At 30.7% G+C, this 19,839-nt stretch overlaps 1 protein-coding gene across 2 annotated transcripts; it reads right to left on the reverse strand.

Annotated features, from left to right (window-relative positions):
• Window positions 1-494: 494 nt before the first annotated feature.
• LOC130898292 (uncharacterized) lies at window positions 495-19,804 on the reverse strand. 2 transcript variants are annotated; one of them, XM_057807487.1, is made up of 18 exons: window positions 19,434-19,804; window positions 16,147-16,940; window positions 15,334-16,055; window positions 15,056-15,255; window positions 14,753-14,999; window positions 13,995-14,278; window positions 12,975-13,132; window positions 11,503-12,197; window positions 10,629-10,812; window positions 10,245-10,550; window positions 9,676-10,178; window positions 9,385-9,617; window positions 9,179-9,300; window positions 6,930-7,274; window positions 5,776-5,977; window positions 5,613-5,720; window positions 4,088-4,558; window positions 495-2,001 (listed from the first exon to the last, which is right to left on the reverse strand). In XM_057807487.1, the coding sequence occupies exons 2-18, from the start codon at window positions 16,813-16,815 to the stop codon at window positions 1,931-1,933; spliced, it is 5,520 nt and encodes a 1,839-aa protein (XP_057663470.1). In that variant the 5' UTR covers window positions 16,816-16,940; window positions 19,434-19,804; the 3' UTR covers window positions 495-1,930. The 2 variants fall into 2 exon arrangements, with proteins under 2 accessions (XP_057663470.1, XP_057663471.1); XM_057807488.1 differs by having other exon boundaries at window positions 4,088-4,543; window positions 19,434-19,707.
• Between the last annotated feature and the right edge of the window lie 35 nt (window positions 19,805-19,839).

The raw sequence follows: 19,839 nt of genomic DNA on the forward strand, positions 1-19,839 counted from the left end.
AAAAAAACTATTTCAATAAAGTATAAGAACTTAGAAAAGAGATTAGTATTGAGTTCCAAATACAACTCCACCATATACCAATTAAGAGTAACTAAAAACTACCTTTCTTAATTGTATTACTAGTTTGTATTGTTACATACAAATAGAAATGCAATCTTTAACTACTGCTGCTTTATAGCCACAGAGTATCTGTGTAAATATTCCAAGCAACAGGAAGATCATTTTAAACTACATATTGGAAATAACTTCTAAATCGATACGTGCAATATTTTCAACTGTTTACTGTTAACACTACCACTAAACCACAGTACATTGTCTGATGCGCGTTTCTATAAGCAAGTTATTGTCTTCAGAGACAAGTTAAACGGTTTAACTTGGTTATCGAAACGCGCGTCAGACAGTGTAATTGTGAGTGTTGGTGTAGTGGTAATGTAAATAGTATGTTCAGTATGAATATCACCAACGGTTCCCAAAATTCCAACTTATTTATTACATTTTATTACATTCCAATACTTTCTACTTTTTATTTTCTCAAAGTTCTCGCGTTCTTTATTAACCACAATTTTCTAGTAGTAGTCAAGATAGTAACCCCAACGATTCGGCCCTTCTTCCACAACCCTTCATGCCTATTCTTATTTAATAAAAAATAATTAATCGATAAGAAAAATTATTGAGAAATCACTCAACACATCGTCAATGAGAGGTGTAATTATTTTTCTAAAAAAATTCTATAGAAAATGAACTGTGTTTATGTAAAAAACAAGTGATGCTGAATTCTGAATTTTATTGACAATGCTGATGCAAACTACTGTTTAAACAATTCCTGTAGGCCTCTTGGTGTAAATGGCACATTCTCTTTTCTGTCTTCAGAAGTAAAATGGGTTAAAGAACAATAAATGTGATTGTATACAATGAAATGTAGAAATCTGTGAAGTATTTGACATTCAAATGATTTGTTTAATGTTGATTAATATTTCAAATATATCTCTCTCTTATACTTCCAATAACATTTATTAAAATCATCTTTCAACATTTTCTAAACAATACATTTTTTATTGTTAAATATCAGTTTAGCACCATCTAATGGCCATGAAAAATTAAATTTTTCAAGAATGACTAGTGTTGATAAATTTTTAATTTTTTTGTATAAAGTTGCATTCGGTATTTGGTAAAAGTGTTTGTTCGCCACTTAAAACACTCATAATTATTTAGATCACAAAAAAAATGGTAGAAGGACTGAGTCTAATATGACAACTTATATGAACAATTTATTTTTAAATGATGAATAATTGTTCCTGTTGCCTGAATTGAACAAAAATGCATAAACTTCTAAGAGGAAACTTACATATATATATAATGAACAGCTACAGTATAACATCACTATTAACCTAATAACCCAATCGGTGGTTTTATTCTATAAAAATAATAAAAAACTCTTAATTTTAAAATTGGAGATCGCGACCTAAATAATTTTGTACTTTTACAAATTTTGCATCATTGATTTACATTTTTTCGAGTATTGAGTTGATCAAAACTTTCTTTAATATAATATATACAATGAGATTTCTGTGAGCGCATGTAAATCAATGTTGCATACAGTATGCATTCAAAAATCAACGATTTTCTAATTTTTGCTATCTGATAAAAATATTTATATACAAAGTGTACATAACTTTTGCTTTGCTATATCTACAAAATGTCACATAAACTTTACAAATCCAGTTGTAAAAAAACTAAATCAACAATAAACTTTACAAATTAGTAAAAAATAAAAATAACTTATAATCAAGTTGTAGAAAATTGGGGCAATATGCACCGAAAAAAATATATTTCCAAAAAAAATAAACATGTTTTATACACTAGCTTACTTAAAATAAATACAAACAATGTATATTTGAAAATTGCACACTACAATTTATTACTTAAATTTTCACGATTGGGCCAATTCATCTAAATTTGGAGGTGGCGATGGATTTCTTCCTTCATATCGAGCATCATCATCTATAAATAAATTATCTCTTATAAAAATCTGAACATTAATCAAAATGTGGTCTATTTTATAAACAATATGATACATAGCTACCATCTATTTATTATACACTGCAAATTCAAAATTTATTCTATCTCCCTAACAAATGCTTTGAATTATCTACAGCTGGCTTTCATTTTCAGAATTTTAATGAAATTCAGTGTCTGGACTGGTTTCAAAAAGATTAGACCATCTCTCCCACAGGTTTCGGGTCTGCAAGATTTTTTGCATAACAATTCCTCACAGGTTCTACACTCATCAGTTTCTAAAAGACCTAACCCCATCAGATCAGATCCCCGAGGTGGCACTGCCCTTTAAGTAAGCTAGTGAGAATATGTGGCTGTGTTTTACTGAGATCCAAATACTTTTAGGATCTAGTGGTAGCAAAGTTCCAAAGGAACTTGAAGTCATTTAGCCTATGATTATTTTCCTTTGGGTTTTCTCATTACGAAATTTTTTTTATTGGAACATTTTCCTATACGTTCTGAGCTATTTATGCTTCTTTCACATCACATGCCATATTTCTGATAGTTTTTATCTAGGTCTATTTCCCTGTATCCTTAAATTACAAATATTTCTATCTGTAAGACAGTCATCCAGAATCCTAGCAATAATGTGTATTTGGTACCAGCCGAAGCGTCTGTTTCTTTTTGAATCATATTGTATAATAAAGAAACAATAATCAAATAACTCTCTACAAAGTTCAAAATTAAATTAATTGCTCAAATTTTAGAAACATTCCCATAATAATCCCAAACATGTCAGAGAAGTCATTGGTCACAGTTGATAATAGCTTTGTTCGTGGTAGATATCCTGAACATGTTCTGTCACCAGACCCGTGCGCAGTTTGAAATTGTGCATTCGCGGTGCTAATAAAACAGATTTTAAATTCCGAACGTGTTCTAAATACGTCCAATGTATCCTCGGACATAGTTGAGTATTTTTAATCTGACGCATGTGCATTCATCTTTTTTGTGATATTTACGAAATATCCTCTAACTTATATGGTTTTCTACATAATTGTATTTAAAAGTTGTGGTAGTTGACTTTATTCTTACAAATTTCAAGAATAAACATTCTGCCAGTTAATTATATAAACTTTTATTCTCCTAGCTAGTTTTGAATTCAAATTATAATTTTAATTGTTCATAAATCGTTCGTGGAGGAATGTATGTTCAGAGCATATTTTGAACAAAACATATGCATTTAACACGTCCAAAAGATATTCAGAATACATTCAGAATGTGTCCAAATTATCTATTATGAATGAAGCTATTATCATATAGTACATCTCCCTACTCTGGCCATTGTTAAAACTCGTTAACGCTCTCAAATGAAGTAAAAAATCAAAAATTATTCTTTCATATTGACCAATTAGTTTCTTCCAAATGCTATAACAGTCCTATAATTATTAACTCTAAGGTTAGATGTTTCATCAGTTTGGATTAAGAAAGGAACTTTCAACATACAATAAAAAGTGCATACTATAGAAGAAATAACAAAGGACCACTAATATGTGTTTTTAACGACTGTTTATCTCCATATCAAAAGCTAGAAACGGGAAATATTATGGTATGCACAAGACTCATAATGAGTTGGAAAGATCATATAATTGATGATTTGAACAAATCAACTTATATGATTATTCAAATCAACAATTGAATATAAGCTCCCACTCTTTAAAACTTAAACCAAACTCATTTTGATGAATGGCATAGAGCTCTAGAGTTGTGTCAGCTAGTATCTCTAACTAAACTAAATATTTCACATAATAGATGCAGCACAAACTATTTGTTGAGTCTGTCTTCATGAAGATCTGAAAGTGACCAGATCATAACAGAACAGCATAGGAAACTCTATAAGCAGTGCATTAACCATGAATATACATTACTACATTTAGTTTTAGATTTCAAATTGGAAGAATAAAAACAAATTGGCCAAGGGACCTATGATATGGTAAAAGAGGAACTTGTCCTTAGTTATTAGAGCTCTGAAGCTCTAGTTTTAGTTACTGAAAAATAATGAAATGAAAATGAAAAAATTACATATTTTACTTACCAATTGATGAAGAGAATGTGGCAAAACTACTATTTGGATACACTGGGTTATTAAAAGGAGGAACATAACTGACACTTTCAGTTTCTTCAAAAGTCACTAAAGGTTCTTCCTTTGCACTGGTTTCCACTACATCTTCTTCATCGGGCGTATAAAACATATTCAGGGGAGCTGTTTCTTTACTATCACTTTCCTTTTCATCCGTTGTATTTAAAGGTTCAGGATCAGTTACAGAAATTTCGTCCGTTTCCATTAATTCTTCTGTATTAGAAGAAACATCAGGAGCTGGAGGATTTGCTATTGGAATCGGACTTTCAGGAAGTGCTGGTATATCTGGTGAAATAGGAACTTTTACATCTGATACTACAGTTTCAACTGTCACCTCTGAACTTTCTTCTAAAGGAATTTGTTGATTATGTACTGGTTTCACTTTTGGTTCCAAGTCCAAATTCAGTATGGCTTTAAGGTTCAAAGCTGCATTAAAAATTGTATTATCACACATATGAAGAATATCTTTTTTTATATTCAGCTTGTTTATTAGCTAGGAAAAAAATATTCTGTTATGGTGTTTTTCACAAATAAAGAAAATAAATGTATTATTAAAAAATCTATGAAATAAGTTGTGGTAGCATATTTGCTCTATATTTATAAAATTAATTTTGATTCAGTAATTAAAATGAATTTTTATAATCAGGACTTATCAATACTCATTACTGATATATATTGATAAAATTGAGCTAAATGTACGAAATAGTTCATTTTAAAATTAATGACCCAGTTTGATTGAAATTTTAAAATGAACTCCAAATGTTCTCCAAAACCATAAAAGAATGTCTTGCAGCTATTGTGCTGATTCGAGAAGGCTTCACGAAAAGAAAATCGGATCCGTACCTTGGGCGTGTAACTGACGCAAATCAGGACCAACTTTTGGCGACTCGAGGCGCTAAGATAAAGGTTTGTTACGTTTACTTCGTTTCTCCAATATTTTGGGTGGTGAATAGCACAATAACATTTGCTGGGCATCATCTGGACCGAGACTACAGTCAGTGGTATCAAATCAGTACAGGTATTACTTATTTAGCAATTACACAGATGTCCCATTATAAATAAGGTATGCATATGGTAATGAAATTAATAAATCAGACGGATAATCGATTAATAATAAAAAAAATACATACTGAATACATACATACAAAGGATGCCACAAAATAGACTATTGAAACATGTATTAGAATCCATGGGAATACACGAAGGAATAAGTTGGCCTAATAAATTGAAAAGCAGAAAATGAAAATTGAAAATTCAGTTCATCAATGTGCAATTTCAAACTGAAGCACTTCTATAATACACTCAATTTTCACTTATTTTCTCTATTTTTAAGGAGTATTGTATAATTTTTCAAAAAGATCATTTTGTACATAATCCAAAATTAATCATAAACAAACAAAGCAGTAAAGTATCTAGTTAATTATAGAGTACTCCTTGTGTTAATTTACAATGAGAAAATAAACAATCAATAATTACTTACTGGGAGGTGGTTCTAAGTCGACGGACAATCCGAACGCTTTTTTCAATCTCAAACTGGAAGTTTCTCTCTGAAGTTCAAGTTCAGTCGGTTCAGAATTAAACACTGGAGCTAGAACAACAAATTTAATGAAATAAAAATTTCACAATAGAAGTTTTATTCTCACCTTTAACAACAATATCTGAAGTTGATATATCATCATCACTTGAAGTCAGAGAAGTACTACTGCTTGCACTAGCAGATCTTAGTCTTGGAACGACTTTAAATGATTCCGAAGAATTGTTTTCTTCAGTACTAACTACCTCCTGCTCTTCAGATTTCTCTTCGACATTCAATTTTTTTCTTTGTCTATATTCTGTAATGGAGAGCTAAAAAAAGTTTATTGAGTTTATTATATATCATTACAACCTGGAAAACTTTACTTCATAAAAAAAATTCCTTGTACAAACATAGTGGATTCCCAAAGCAAACACTAATAAGCTATCTACAAAGCTACACAGGAAGAAATTTGTAAAAAAGAGGAAATTAAAAAATAAACGCTTGAGTAGTATTTTTATGGGAAGCATCTATCCAAAAAGTTTTACATCGGTAGATCCAGTCAATATATAGCTCTGAGCAGATTCAAGTTACATCTTCTCACTATGGGATTACCTCACCATCAAAGCATACTTCAAAAATAATAACAACAAGAAACTAATAGCGAGGATATTACATCTTACAGTACCAATACTGAAATTCGTAGAACTGAGGAACTGCAAAGCAATGTTAAACAGCTCTGATGAGAAGCACAAGAAAAAAAATTTACATTTGTCTGAATATGACAGAATGTGTATCATATTCTTTCAGTTATTATTAAAATTATATTGTTATGTTAAAATATGAACAAATAAGATTTGGACAGCTTTTCAAAGTGAGTTTGACTATACAGGAAAAGAGATAAAGTAGTTTGATGTTATAGGAATCTAACTGAAAACTGATTGAAACAGGTTTCCCAGTCAATAATGGAGGAGAACTTATACATTCATATATATAACCAAAACAAGTTATAAATGTGATAATATGACAACCAGCTTCAAATAATCCAGTTCTGTTGTATTATGATTTCTCAAAACAGTCATTTATGTCCATATAAGTGAAATTACACTTTATTGTTAAAATATTTTTAAGAGATAAATTTAGAAAAAGTGTTAAGGATTCTTATTTTCTTTTACAATATTTGATTTGTATTTCAACAAAAAATTATTCTCATTTAACTAATTATGACATAAGATGATTTTGACAATCAATTTTTAGCTGGTACACTGTATTGCATTGACTTACCTTCACCTTTCGTTTGGGTAACACTGGATCTGGTCTACACTTTTCTGTGTTTTCTAATCCAAGTATACTCAAAGTTTTTTCAACAGTACCTACGAGATCAGTGTTGGGTAGAAATCGATTCTCACGAGACAACCTTGGATCCAAGGAACTCAACGATCCAAATTCTGATCTTGGAAGATCTAATGAAGTAGAAAATAGAGGTTTACTAAATTCTTGTTTCATTACAGCTGCCCGTTCTTTTAATACAGCATCCGATTCCATTGCTTGAGTTGGACTATCACTATCTGCTCCAGTGTAAACGATTTCTACACAACCTTCTGGAGTTTTCACTTCTTTATCCATATTCTAAAAAGAACATTTAAAAGTGAAGTTCATTTTACAGATTTTATTTCCATAGTTAAAATTTTTAATAAACTATTTTAATGTGGATGTTTGAAATTATCTTTACAGTTACTGTAAATGAACCGAATAATAATTCAGGGTGAGCCCTTGACTTTATAAGTCGTCTTTCCTATTACAATTTCAGCAGCTCAATTATGAATTCGTTTTCTTCATGCTACTAATTTATTGATACCATCTATTCGTATATAATTTTGATTTTTTTATCTTACTGCCTGCTTATATCTCCTTCCATATCATCACATAAAATATTATAAAGCTCTTGGGCGGATCGTGTCATCATTTATTATAACTCAGAATCGAGCTTTATAACTATCTACTTAAATCTTTTGAACTTTATTCTAAATTCTCATCTATGAATTTTGACTTCTCTCCTGCTGTGCATTGCCTTTATAGCCAATCAGATACTCTACAATGTTCAAACACATAACAGTTAAGATCTCTGAGGGCACCCAGAATCTTCAATAGCTGCGTGCAGAAGCCAAGTGAATAGATGAATGGACTATACAGCCTTGTTACACAGTCTTCCTGGACTGTACAGAATATATCAATCACTTGTTCGACTTATCCATTTCCAACTCAAACCATTTATCAAACCAAGAGAGAATTTATAGAATCAATGCATAGTAGGCAAGAAGTGAAAGTTTATAAATTCTTTTCAATACTACTACCTTCAGCAGATAATTTTTCTTTCTAGTTTAAAAATTCTCGGATAAAAAATTATATATAATTATATAATATATAAACCCTTTTTTAAATATATATTTTTTAGTGTTGAAATCAATAACTGAAAATATTCCATTTTGATCAAAATAAAGCTGACTGATTATTTGTGGTCTATATTTTAAGATATTCATATATCTACTTTCAATTATCACGATTTAAACTTAGTAAAATTCGAAAGAATGTATTTCCATTCAAAGATTTTTTTGTATTTGTACATTTTATTCTAATCTAAAGCCGTTCAATAGTATTTAACTTAATAGATTGATATCAACTTTGTAGAATAAAATTTTTTTTAAAGCATTGAAGTCTTGAAGAGATAGGAGCTAGAAATGAAAATCAGAAATACATCATGCGAATATGGTGATTGTACTGGCCAAGTGCTAGGTGACCAAAGCTGAACAACTTTTCCACATCTTAATTACTCTGTACTGCCAAGATAGGTGTAAATTTTTAAGGTCTTTCAAGAAATTCTATTTGCAATTTAATACTTAAAACTGGTGAACTTTTCCAACCATAGCAAAATCGCTTACTTGCAATTTAAATAATCTGATGATATGAAGTGGAAGGAAACACCATCATAAAGAAAGAAATCGGTGTAAGAGGAAGTAGAATCCTTAACCAACACTAGAAATTGTAAAAGAAAAAGAGAAGAAGAATTTACAGAAATCAGCGATTACATTCTATGTTTCTTTTACAGAGCCCATCTTGTAAGTTCTTCACAATAATTCCAAAATATTTTAAAACACTCAAGGACACTATATTATACTTAATTGTGTAATTAAGAAGGCAAAGGCTAAATTACAGAAGAAAACGTAGTTTAAATTTAATGTGAGCTCTAAATTTGGATAAATTTTTAATATACTAATTGAAAGGAAATCCCGTTAGACCAACTATTGATACTATAATTTGAATTGCAATACCAAAGAAATTTACTTTGGTGAGACTGATGTGTAAATGTGAGAATAATGTGTGATGGAGAATTTGTGCACAAAAAAGAAACAAAGGCATCTTAAAAAATAAGGAATAAAACACAATACATTTACATAAAGAAAATATATATGTAAGAATTAAGATTTAGATGATAATGATAAACCATTAAATGTGAATAACTAAAAAAAACTTACACTAATAGAAACTGGCGCAGATCCTGTAGGTGTAGTAGGAGGCGAATTGTCTGTTGATATCGATTCCCGTGGTAATCTTCTTTTTTTGGGAGGAGCTACCATATCACTGATTGGAGGGGAATCTAAAGGATAAATTGATCGATTTATTTACTCAATAACTATAGTTCTAACAGCAATACTAAGATATCAAATAATAAATATAGTACCTGGTCTACCTGATGCGCTATCACAAGAATGGTCTTCACTAATGGCTTGCCTTAGCCATCGTTTCTTTGCACTACCTCGTGGTTGTATATTGTTATCACAAAAAGATATCAAATTTTTTGATGTTCCATAGACACCACTTGCAGATTCAACATCTATACTATTTGCTTGGGATGCCAGGGATGTTGGAGAAATGGCACTAGCAGTCTGAACTGGCTCGGGAACCTTGTTCAACCTTAAAAATATAAAGTTATTATTAAGACAGCATATAAAATTAGATAAAAATTACGAACCATTCATTCATCAAGCCCTTCTTAGTCTTAGGAAATTTGAAACCTTGTTCCAGTGGTTCTACTGCTGCTTGAACCAACAGACAAGCTGATGATAGTGGAGTTTCTGGGGAAGAATGCATGGAATTTGAATTTGAATCAATATCTCTTGCTGGAGATTTTTGTTCTTTGTTGTCATTATCTCCATTAGATAGAGCTAGCAAAAGTCCAACTGCTCTATTATCTGTTCCTTCACTATCTTTAGAAATTGGCTTAACTGGTGGTTGACCATCTGTGGGTGATAACAGGTTTTCATCCCCCGAAGTCGTCATATAAGAATCAGTTGAATTTAGCCTATTTCTTCTAGATGCTGACTGACTAATTGTTCTAGCTCGTCCTTTCCTTCTTCGCCTTTTCAGTTTTGGTTCTTGTTTTTCTTCTTCCTTTTTTTCTGGATTGGGTTCTGATTCTCGTCGATGAGCTTGTTTTGCCTGATGTTCTTGTTTCCTAGACTCTGCTTTTTCCATCTATTTGAACAATTATTATTATATACTCTCAACATATGATTCATCCAAACTATGTAACATACAAACCTTTTCTATTGCTTTCAAGATAGCTTCCAACTTACGCTCTTCCCTACTCAATTTTTTGCATTTTTCTTTTTTATCTTCTTTTGGAGAGGAGCATTTGTCTTCCTCTTTGTCAGATTTATGAGACGACCTTCTGGTTGATACAGGCGTGGGAGAAGGACTCTTAATCTCTTCTTCTTGTGTTTTTTCCATACTTTCAGGATCCTCTGATTCCTCTTCAATGATCACATCCTTCTTATCAAAATGTTCTTTTACTTCCACCTCAACTTTAACTTCAACCTTTGGTTCATCTTTTACAACTGGCAGTTCCTAAAAAGTAATAATCACATACAATTGAAAGCCGGACATACTAAATTATGATAAGATTAAAATAAGTGTATTTCTTACTTCTACTTCGATCTTAACTTCAGGGACTTCTTCTTTGACTTCTCGTTTTTCCTGTTTGACAGGTGAAAGTGGTGCCGGCGGCGGAGACGCAATTGGAGGTGGTTCTTCCTTCAAAGGTTTAGGTGGATCAGGTTCTGGAAGACTGGCAGAAACAATTCTTCGTCCTCTTCTTTTTCTTACAGGACTAAAATATATAAAAATGTTTCCATAAACAAAATGTTTCTCATAAGAGAGTAACTTAAAATTTAGTTCTTACCAAAGTTTAACAAAGAAGAGAAGGTATCTTAGTCATATCTTAATTAGATTTATAACCCCCCAATGTGGCGTTATTTTCAAGAAGAAAGGATGCTAGTCAAGAAATCGAGTGACTTGTTAATGGCAGAGCTCAGAAAAGAAGAGAAAGTTGGAGGCCAGAGTTCAAAATGTGTCTAAAGAAGTTTTCAGTTCAGACAACTGCAAAGTCCCATTCAGTAGTGAATTGAAGTTACAGTACATGCAAGCCTGGAGAAGATAGTGTTGAAGTTGAAAATCTGAGCATTTTGAATTGTTCTAAAATGTTCTGGAACTGTTCTAAAAAATGTACGAGTATTAGAAGCCTCCATAAAAGCAGCATATGACAGAAGAGTTAACATAGTAGAGGAAATTTGGAAAAACGTCAAAATTATAATTAGTATTTCAATATAACTTGATTTCTGTAAATAAACGCCATAAAAACACGAATGGGATACCATAGTTTTATAAAAATATCAAAGATAAAAAAGTAGTAGTTTATTAATATTTGATATGTTGACACTATCAATTATTAAATAGCATTAACATAAAAAGAAATTATAGATAGTGGAAACAAATTTATAATCAAGAAACTTTTACTTACACTTCTTGAGTTTCTCCATTCTTCTTTACAGATGAGTTATTAACAGAACATTCTAGTGGATTTCCACAAGCACAAGCAATACTTGTTGTCCCCACTGCTGCCAAATCATGAGATTCATGTTTGATTGTCAACTCACAGTTTTTATCGACAGACATCGTAGACACTACGTATATATGTAAAACACCTTTTTCGATACAATGCCGTAACTCAGCATTTGGTTTGCAAGAACGCCTAATAAACCGAGCGCTATTGCCATACGTCCTTGTATCAACACATACCTCAGTATTGTCCTTGTGCAACCGATAAAAAAACAGAAAAGGTCCGGGTCTCTGCGAGTGCTGTCTCGTAGTTAAAGATCCACCAGAGTTTCGGTGTTGTGTCGATAACATGTATTTACCCCGTAATTCAACGACCGGCGTATTTGGGGCTAAATTTACCGTAGCAACTAAATATTTTATTTCAGTGAGAGGTTGTGTGTGTACCCTACATTTATGTACCGTCGAGTCGAATTGAATATTTGAATCAGAGTGAATACCATTCACTCTAATGCTGGAAATTCGAGCCCTCAATTCAGGTGAATAATGATTGGTCACAGCTTCTTCATATTTTTCGATCCACTGCCTCAGTTGTGGCAAATGTGCTACCCAGCTATCTTGATTTTCATCATCGCTGTGATTTTTGACCTGTGGCTTTGGCTGGAAAATTGAAAATAATTTATTCAGATAGTAATTAATGTATTTTATGGAGTACATATTTTCTAGTTGCAGCTAAGTAATTTCTTATTCAAATCTGAATAACCAGATAGATATATAGTAAATGGAAAAAGAGCACAAATAATCTCTACAGGCACAGCAAATTTTGTTGCACTAGCAGAAAAATTATTCAATTATATCTGATCTTGAAATGAGAAACTGTTTTAATGTAGATTGTAGATAATTTTCTATAATTTCAAGAGTACTGCTCATATCAAATTTATTTCAAAAAATATTACTGTTAATGGAGAGCAATACTCAAGTTTGTCATATTTTGCGACAGAGTTGTTTATGTTAGATCACAAAATTACACCCCCTCCACCCCCCCCCCCATAAAAAGAATATGTATTTATTATATGTATAAGAGTAACAACTTTATTTGCCTGTCCATCACAATGTAATTATTTTCTTCCCTGAAAACAGCAACAAAATGAGCTATTAATTTTTAGTGAGTAAAAAAAGTTACTAAAACTGAGTCTATAGATAAATTAAATATATCATCTGTTGAATAAATATTGGCTTTGAACCATTTCATTCTAAAACTAAAAAGTTGATAATGTACAATCTGTCTCTAATTTTGTAATATTTCAATTTGCACTTTTCAAGAGGTATCATACTTATTCTAGTTGGAAGAGACAACTAGACGCACATAAAAAGCGTTAATAGACATTTAGTTATAACAATGACATTATAACTGCTAAAAATTAATAATCTATTTACCTTTTTTCTAACAATTTTCCTTTCTTTTCGTTTTTGCCTTTTTTGTCCTAATTCTTTACCAACTTCCCTTCGTTGTCGAGCAGCAGACTGTTTTGGATGATTTTCAAGTTTTCTTCTATTAGCCAACACTCGACTTTTAGGAGGAAAATTACTGGGAACTGAAAAAAAATTGTTGTCATTGATAATACATTGTACAAACTGTTCCACAAAAGTTAGGGAAGCTCATAAAGATTGCATTCATACTAAAAATAACTGTTTCATTCAGCGAGGTTTCATCTGTACTATATATTGAATTTTTACTTTATCAAGTTTTTTTATAGTATGCATGTTCAAGTAGCGACTCTTCCTAAATTACAAAGAGCATAGCAAGAAATTCATCCATTCCTTCACAAATTCTACTTATCTACATTGTGAATTATTATCTGATAAAATTGAAGATGCCGCCCGGGTGTAAGAACAAAATATGCCGCTCTATTAGCGTACCTAGTCGAAATTTGATTAGTGAGGCGAGATATGAGGTAAATTTCTAGTCTATTGATAAGTAAAAATTGTCTCTACCTAGCAAATGTGTCTAGATCTTATTGGAGATAGGAGTAATTGGATAATTCAATGCCGATTTTGAGATGTATATATGGTGCACCTACTGTTTACATTTTAGATTGGGAAAATTAAAATCATTTTTGGGAAAATTAATAAAAACATTTTTTTTGCATGATGGGGTTCTGTTATTTTTTTTTTTAGAGACATTTTGCCTTTTGAGGCCCCGTGTTAGTGCCGCCCGGCCATGCAGCCCTTGCACCCACGGCCCTGATTTTAGGCAAAAGAGCGATTTTCAATATATTAACACTTTTTGATACCAGAAAATTTGAGCTTCATTAATTTTTGTACAGCAGTTTAGTATAATTAGACAGTAAGTTATACTTATTTTATGCCAATAAAAATTATTAAATCATCTAAGAAAATTAATTCATTTTGCATTATTATTATTTCAATTGTAATATATAAAAAAAATGTAATTACCATGTTCTGCATCTGAGGAATCAGAATCACTCACGGTCTCTTTTGGTTTGAATGCTTCCTTAATTTTTGTATCCTTTCTCAATTTAGGATCCATTAACTGTCTATCTCGTAGCCATTGTTGTTGAATGACCCTCGCTTTTTGCCTGTCTATTGGTTTACTGGGATCACACTCTTCACATAAATACTCATCAGGGATCTGTCGGTTTTTCACAACACACTGAACATGTTGCCATACTTTACATTTATCACATTCTACCATATAACCGTCATCGTGGATAAAACCACTGAAAGTAATTAGAAATTGGAATACTAAATCACATAATACACTTCATAATAAGCAATTTGACTAAGTTTTGGATTGTAATAAATTATTCTACCAAAGCTCAAATAATTTGATTATATATATATATATATATATATATATATATATATATATATATATATATATATATATATATATATATATATATATGCCAAAAGACTGATCAAAATTTATCCGAAAATTGCAAACAATGCCTCGAGAAATTTATCTTTACTACAATTTACATCACTGGAGTTGCTATCAATAACGGCATTGCCCACAGATAAAATTTTAAAAATTGATTTAAAAAAAAAGAGGGTATAATGATTTAGGTTATAACTTGGAGTGAACAAAAATATAGCAGTAATGAATAACATTTAAAAATACTTTTGGATATTTTGAATAAGTAGTTAGTGGATAGAAATGTATATGGAAAAAATAAAAAAAAAACATTTACCATATACATCTAGTGACATAATCCCCATATCCTTCAAAATTTTCATTGGTAACAGCTTCTGCTTCAGGTGCAGTATCTGTTTCTTCTCCTTCAGTGTCATTTTTTCTTTCAGACTCATCAGATATATCTGAACCGGCATCATCATCTCTAATGGGCATTAAAGAATTAGTAACTGATGCCATGGGAATATTAGACATACTTGCAGTTGGTGGTGGAGATGTAACAGTACTAGATGAAGGTAATCGTCCTAAAATAAATTCAATGTGAATTCTGAAAAAATCACTTTTATTGATCTGAACTTACTTTTTGATGAGCCTGGAGAGTACAAAGGGGAAGATATACCATTAACTTGGGATGATATATTTACTGCCGCTGATGGTCTAGTTGGAGAATCAGGTGGTAAAGTTGCATTATAGTTGTGATCTAATAATACTGCTTGACATATTAATGACAATGCATCCAATCCAGATTTACTTGTTTCTTCTACAGGTTTGCAAGGTTCACTGAAAAAAATATATATATATATATACATATATATATTGGACATAATATTTGTCATTTCAATATAAAAGTTAACTTACCTGGTTGCTTTAATGTCTGGACAGGTAAATGCATTATCATATCTTGAAGGCATCATGTCATACCTATTTTGCCCAGTTGTACTAGAATTACTCAAAGTCTCAAGAATTTGTGCAGTCAATGCCTGATTAAAAGTTAATTCACTTAAATGTTTTTCTGGCATTGGTGGCACATGAACATTGTATGGAACATTAGATGAAACTTTGATCCCTTTAACTTTACCATGAGTTTGTCTCATTTTCTGAGCTTGTACTGCATGTTTACCAATATAATTTGGTTTGTTAGGTATTTTATGTGTCTTTTGAGGTGGAATGGTCCTTAAACCAGAACCAGTTCTAGTTACTTGACCAGGAATAGTTTTATTTTGTGGAGAAATTTTCAAATTGGACTGTTGTTTTTGCATATAATTATTCATGGGGGGGATCGTTTTGATTTGACTTTTATGTGTAGGATACGCTAGTCTGGTGGGTGATTTATCTGGCAACAATTTTATAGGAGCATTTACATTGGGTTTTACAAAATTACTTGAAGATGATTTATTCAAATATTTTGTAGTTGCACCATTTGGACCTATAACTTTTTGTCTAGGTATATAACGTTGTTGATTTGATTTGTTTACTAGAACATTATTTGTCTGTGAGGTTCCTGGAACAACTACATTGCTTACAATCTTCAATTTGTTTCTCTGTCCATTTAATGTTTTACTCCCAGAATTAGCTACAATCTAAAAAATTAATAAATGAGAATTATAAAACATATAAATAATTAAAAATATATTGAAATTTACAAAATAATAGAAGATTTAACACACTTACATTTGATTGTGGAAAAGAATTAGTTGTCAATAATTTATGGCTTTGTGGAATATCCATAACTGTTGAATCTGGGCAAGTATTTTTGACAAAAACATTATGTGCTCTGTTTTCAATAACTGTAGGAGTAGAAGCTGCATTATTTGAATTATTAGTAGGGTTTGTCACTTCTGAAATATTCTTTTCTGTAGTTTGAGGTGTGGTCATAGCTTTGACAACTGTCAATGGCGCATTGAGAAGTGTGATAGTAGCTGATTTTCCAATTGTATTTGTAACATTTAAAGGAGCAGAATTAACCAAAGTAAACTGTGGAGCACTAGACACCCCAGATGTAACACACAATGTCTTCACTACCGTTAATGGTCCAGAAGGATTCAAAACTGTTATTAAGGGAGGATTAACAACTTTTTGTAGTACAGAACCAGTGCTGGGCATTGCATTTGTAACTACTAATTTAGCTATACTCTTTGCAGGAAGTGAAGGCTGCTCTATTTTTTCACTAATAGTTTGAACTGGGTTAGGTACAACAGGCTGTACAATATTTGTAACAATTGTTGGTTGACTTGTAACACTAGTAATAGACTGATTCACATTGTCTTCTACTGAAGTCTCTGAAGATGCACTCACCTGATTGGTGAGTACATTTGATGATTCAAAACAAACACTTGTCATCCTAGGAGGACCAGCATTTGAATCATCTTTCTTATCTTCAGTAACCACTGAATTTACTTTATAATGAGTGGCATCCCCACCACCACCCTTGTTTAATGAATTGTTGGTATCCAGGTTACCGTTTCCTAGAACAAAAGGTCTTGGCGTAAAATAGTGTTATTTAAAAACTTTCTTGCAAACAGAGCTATATAATTTATATTGTATAATGGTACCCTTAATACATTTAATTAGCCTATTAACAATTTGAAGATATTGACATTATATCTAAAAATATTCATTTCCCAACTAAGTATATTTGTATTTTTTCTCTTATTTAAATATTAAGATTACAAACTTAACAAAATGCAATTTTTAATGCAGTTTTACTTCTTTCATGATTCTTTCAACTGTTAGGTTTTAAGGAGTAATTTCATGTATATCACAAAATTACAAATAGACTAAATTAATTGTTATCCGTTAAAAAGTGAAGGCATTTTCTGTAAACTTACAAGAGTCTAGTACTCTATGTAATATAAATCTGCTGTATAATTACTTATACAATAATCATAATTACAATTGCTTACAATAAAAAATAATATATATAGCAATATGAATATATAAGATTGGTGTGTTTTAAAATATATATATATATATATATATATATATATATATATATATATATATATATATATATAATATATATATATATATATATATTCCTATTGCTTGAGAAATTCAAATAAAAATAGAACTGTCAACTTTATCCTAACCTATTTTTAACTTGATAAACAAGCTCATGCAAAATTGTAAACAAGAAGTATACTGAGTTCAAATTGAATAATCCAGATAATATGTATGAGCAAATAAAGATTTAGTTTACTTATTTTACTTATATTTTATCCATCATTGTAAATATAATACTACTTTAGGAAAAGACAAGATGTATCATGGCAAAATATAATAGATACCCAATTTTGTACTACAATTTTTTGGATTATTATTTACAGTCAATCAAAAATAAAAGTAGTACACATATAAATACAAAATAGAATAAAATATAAATTGAGTTATAAATAAAGCCCCTGGAATGGGTTGTGAAATGGTAACTGAACATTGTAATTTCACAAAAATAAGTTAGTTCATTATAAGTTTGGAATACTTTGAATACAATATTGCTGATCATATTTATTGTGAGGTATTACTGAAGCAGACCATGATAATACAGTCAAAAAAAAATTCACTTGACAGATTTTAAAGAACATACAACTATCTTAAAAATACCACATAAGACTCCTGGTGTGAGCTGTCTTACAACAAGACATTGGGAAACTTTGTGAAGATGTTAGGAAAACCACACCTGCATTTTTTTTAAATTAAAGAGCACTATTGCTGGTAAGTATAAAAATCAAAAAAAATTACTATCAAGATTATAAACTTTTGTGGCCAAATAGTTTACAGCAGTATCGAATTTTCTATCATGCAAAAGGGAATTTAGTTGATGCTATAAGAAAAAACCACTACTCAAGTTTATAAAAAAAGTAATTAAAACATTTTTTGCATATAAAATTGACATATAAATACGAAATGTATTGATAAACAATACTGACAACTGCCTTGTCAAACTTATATGGGACATTATCTTAAGTTTTATTTATCTGTTTAATACAATTAGTTTTTTGTGAATTGAAAGTAAAATATCCTTAACATTTACAAAATATTTATGTTTAAATTAATAAGATGGCAATGCAGACAAAATTATTACAAATTTAGATGAATGGTTGAAAGCGACGGCGTCAATTCCCGAGGTCGCGCATGCGTTAATTTCACGTCTGATATGTACGTGTGGGGCCCGAAAAAGGAGAACACAAAACACAGGAAATATTTTAAACTTGCTGCTTATATCTTTTACGAAAGTTTTTTTTCTAACTTGATTGATATTGCGTAGGCGCGATGCACTAAATATACTATTTTATATGTAAATATGGGGTCAATAATAGTTCATATCTTAATTAGTTTATGCAAATAGACAGGTACTGCGCAAAGAAAAACAAATTACATAACTTCGACTAAATGACAGACTTATCAAAAAGATCTATTTATTTTGCTAGTAGAATAACATTCACGTATTCCCGTATTCATAGTATCACTGCAAGACATCAAATAATTTTATGAAGTTTTTATAAAGAGTACACTTAGAATTTTAATCAAGGAAAATATTGACATCTTTGTAACAGTTTCAATATTGATAATTATTAAAGCAGTTTTCTTATGTATTTGTATATCATCCAATATTTTTTATAGTTTTATTTGTTATTAATAATTGTAAATCCCCACGCATAGCCTATAACTTTCTTATAAGAAATGAAAACTGTGATACGAGCTCATTGCAACTGTGTCCATATTTATACAGCGTATTTACGTCAAAATAAAAAATTATGTTTTCATGCACAAACATTTCTATTATAATAATTTTGTTTTAAAATTGAGTTTTGTGAGTAATTATAATGATCTGAGATTTTAAGAGAAATATATAGCTACCCGGCAAAATACATATTAGGAATGAATTGGAAATAATTTCATTATGCTAACCAAAATGACCTCAAAAAACATCGAAACTTAAAAAAGAATAGAAAACTCACCTGGGAATGCTTAAAAAGAAATTTAAGTTTTCAACAACCGATGTAAACAGAAACATTTTTTACTAAAATCAACACTGCGATGCTATCGATGAACTTTTCTATAACTTTAACACATTTTATGGTTTATTTTCACCGATCAAGCAATGTTTTGCTAAATTATTACCGCATATTTAGGACAAATTCTATAACACTTTTCAAAAGAGACATCTAAACTAAATATGGCAGCCATATTCTGTACAAAACAAAGGAAATCTAGCTAGGAAACCTTCTTCGATGTTCAGAATTTGCATCCGTTTTCCGGTCTAAAGCTTTTAAAATGTACTCTAGGTGACGCTGCATCATAAAAATTGACACATTTGACAATTGGCATGCTTATATTTTGCATTCTTTAACACAAAGTAAACAA

Source organism: Diorhabda carinulata, chromosome 9 (genome assembly GCF_026250575.1).
Source record: "Diorhabda carinulata isolate Delta chromosome 9, icDioCari1.1, whole genome shotgun sequence".
Lineage (NCBI taxonomy): Eukaryota > Metazoa > Arthropoda > Insecta > Coleoptera > Chrysomelidae > Diorhabda > Diorhabda carinulata.